General features: G+C 39.4%; 1 protein-coding gene and 1 long non-coding RNA gene across 2 annotated transcripts in view; both read left to right on the forward strand.

Moving 5' to 3' along the window:
- Positions 1 to 489, forward strand: part of LOC118477914 — a 19,769-nt gene extending 19,280 nt beyond the window's left edge. The window contains exon 2 of the long non-coding RNA XR_004858690.1: positions 176 to 489. This is a non-coding gene — a long non-coding RNA (uncharacterized LOC118477914). The remainder of the gene's footprint in view (positions 1 to 175) is intronic.
- Positions 490 to 716: 227 nt separating this feature from the next.
- Positions 717 to 1,276, forward strand: LOC106012206 (the record flags this gene model as incomplete). The annotated part of the gene is given in 2 exon segments (XM_013084400.1): positions 717 to 880; positions 1,123 to 1,276. Coding segments are annotated over 2 exon segments (240 nt in total), but the record flags the coding sequence as incomplete, so codon positions are not given.
- Positions 1,277 to 1,461: the final 185 nt, after the last annotated feature.

Here is a 1,461-nt window from a genome sequence, read left to right on the forward strand (position 1 = left end):
TATAAACATAAAGAGAGATTGATTGATTGATTGATTGATACATTGATTGATTGATTGATTGATTGATTGATTGATTGATTGATTGATTGGTTCATTGATTGATTGATTGATTGGTTGATTGGTTGCTTGATTTGCTGGTTGATTATTTATTTTGAATTTTGTATTCATCCTTCAGACTTGCTGCTGGTGACCAAGACTTCGCTAGCCCACTAAAAATAGATTGAACAGACAAACAAACAAAACACAAAGGAGGTCGTTGCAGGAGAGACACTCGAACAGAGATCCTAGAAAACTTAATCCTATTTTCCTTCTGCAGTTTTCACAAATCAGAACAATAAAAAAACGTTTTTAAAAACTGCAACTGAATATTCTCAGGTTACCCTTTAAAGAAGAAACAAATAAATAAAAATCAAACTTTAAAAAAGAAAAGAAAAAAAAAGAACAACCCGCAACTGACAGCTCGCAAAACTGGTAACTTGATTTTAAAAATATATTCTTTTAAACAAAACAAAAGAAAAAAAAACACTAAAAAAAACAAAGCAAGAACGACAGACAAGTTATTGAAAGATCAACAGTCATTCTTCAGACTTGACTTCTGGCCAAACAAGAATCGAAGTTCCCGCCAGATCCCACTCACCACTACCACCCACTCACCACCCACTACTACCAACCACTCACCACTACCACCCACTCACCACTACCACCCACTCACCACTACCACAACCACTCACCACTACCCCCCACTCACCACTGCCACAACCACCCACTCACCACTACCAGTACCACTCAGCACCATGTCCTTCAGCTTGACCTTCCACGAGATCCTTGACCATAACATCCGCCATGTCTACAGCGGGGTGCCGCTACAGCTGACCTACAGGTGGGTGCCACACGTCGTTTATTTATTTATTTATTTATTTATTTATTTATTTATTTATTTATTTATGTAATCCATTCATTTATTTCTTTGATTGTTTGTTTGATTGTTGTTGTTTTTTAAATTCATTTATTTATCTATTCATCCATTTTGAACAAGGGGCAAAACTTTACCTTCGATATTTTCTCAAAACCGCCCCCTTGTTGTGCTGAAAAGCGACCATAATTTCTTCTCTCCCCCTCCAGACATTCCAGCGAGTACCCAAACATGGACCAGCTGCGGCAGAAGCGAGACAACCAGACGTTGAAGAACAACGTGCTGAGGACCTCGGAGTACACCGCTGAGTACAAGTGTCTCATCCCACGCGCCCCCGCCTTCAGGCTGCTGTCCAGGCACGAGGTTAGTTAGTTAGTTAGTTAGTCAGTCAGTTAGTTAGTTAGTTAGCTAGTTAGTCAGTTAGCTAGTTGGTTAGTCAGTCAGTCAGTTAGTTAGTTAGTTAGTTAGTTAGTTAGTTAGTAAGTTCGTTCGTTAGTTCGTTCGTTCGTTCGTTCGTTACTTGTCGTTAGTCAGTCAGTCAGTCAGTC

The sequence above is a fragment of the Aplysia californica genome, unplaced genomic scaffold, assembly GCF_000002075.1.
Source record: "Aplysia californica isolate F4 #8 unplaced genomic scaffold, AplCal3.0 scaffold00290, whole genome shotgun sequence".
In the NCBI taxonomy this organism is placed as follows: Eukaryota; Metazoa; Mollusca; class Gastropoda; order Aplysiida; family Aplysiidae; genus Aplysia; species Aplysia californica.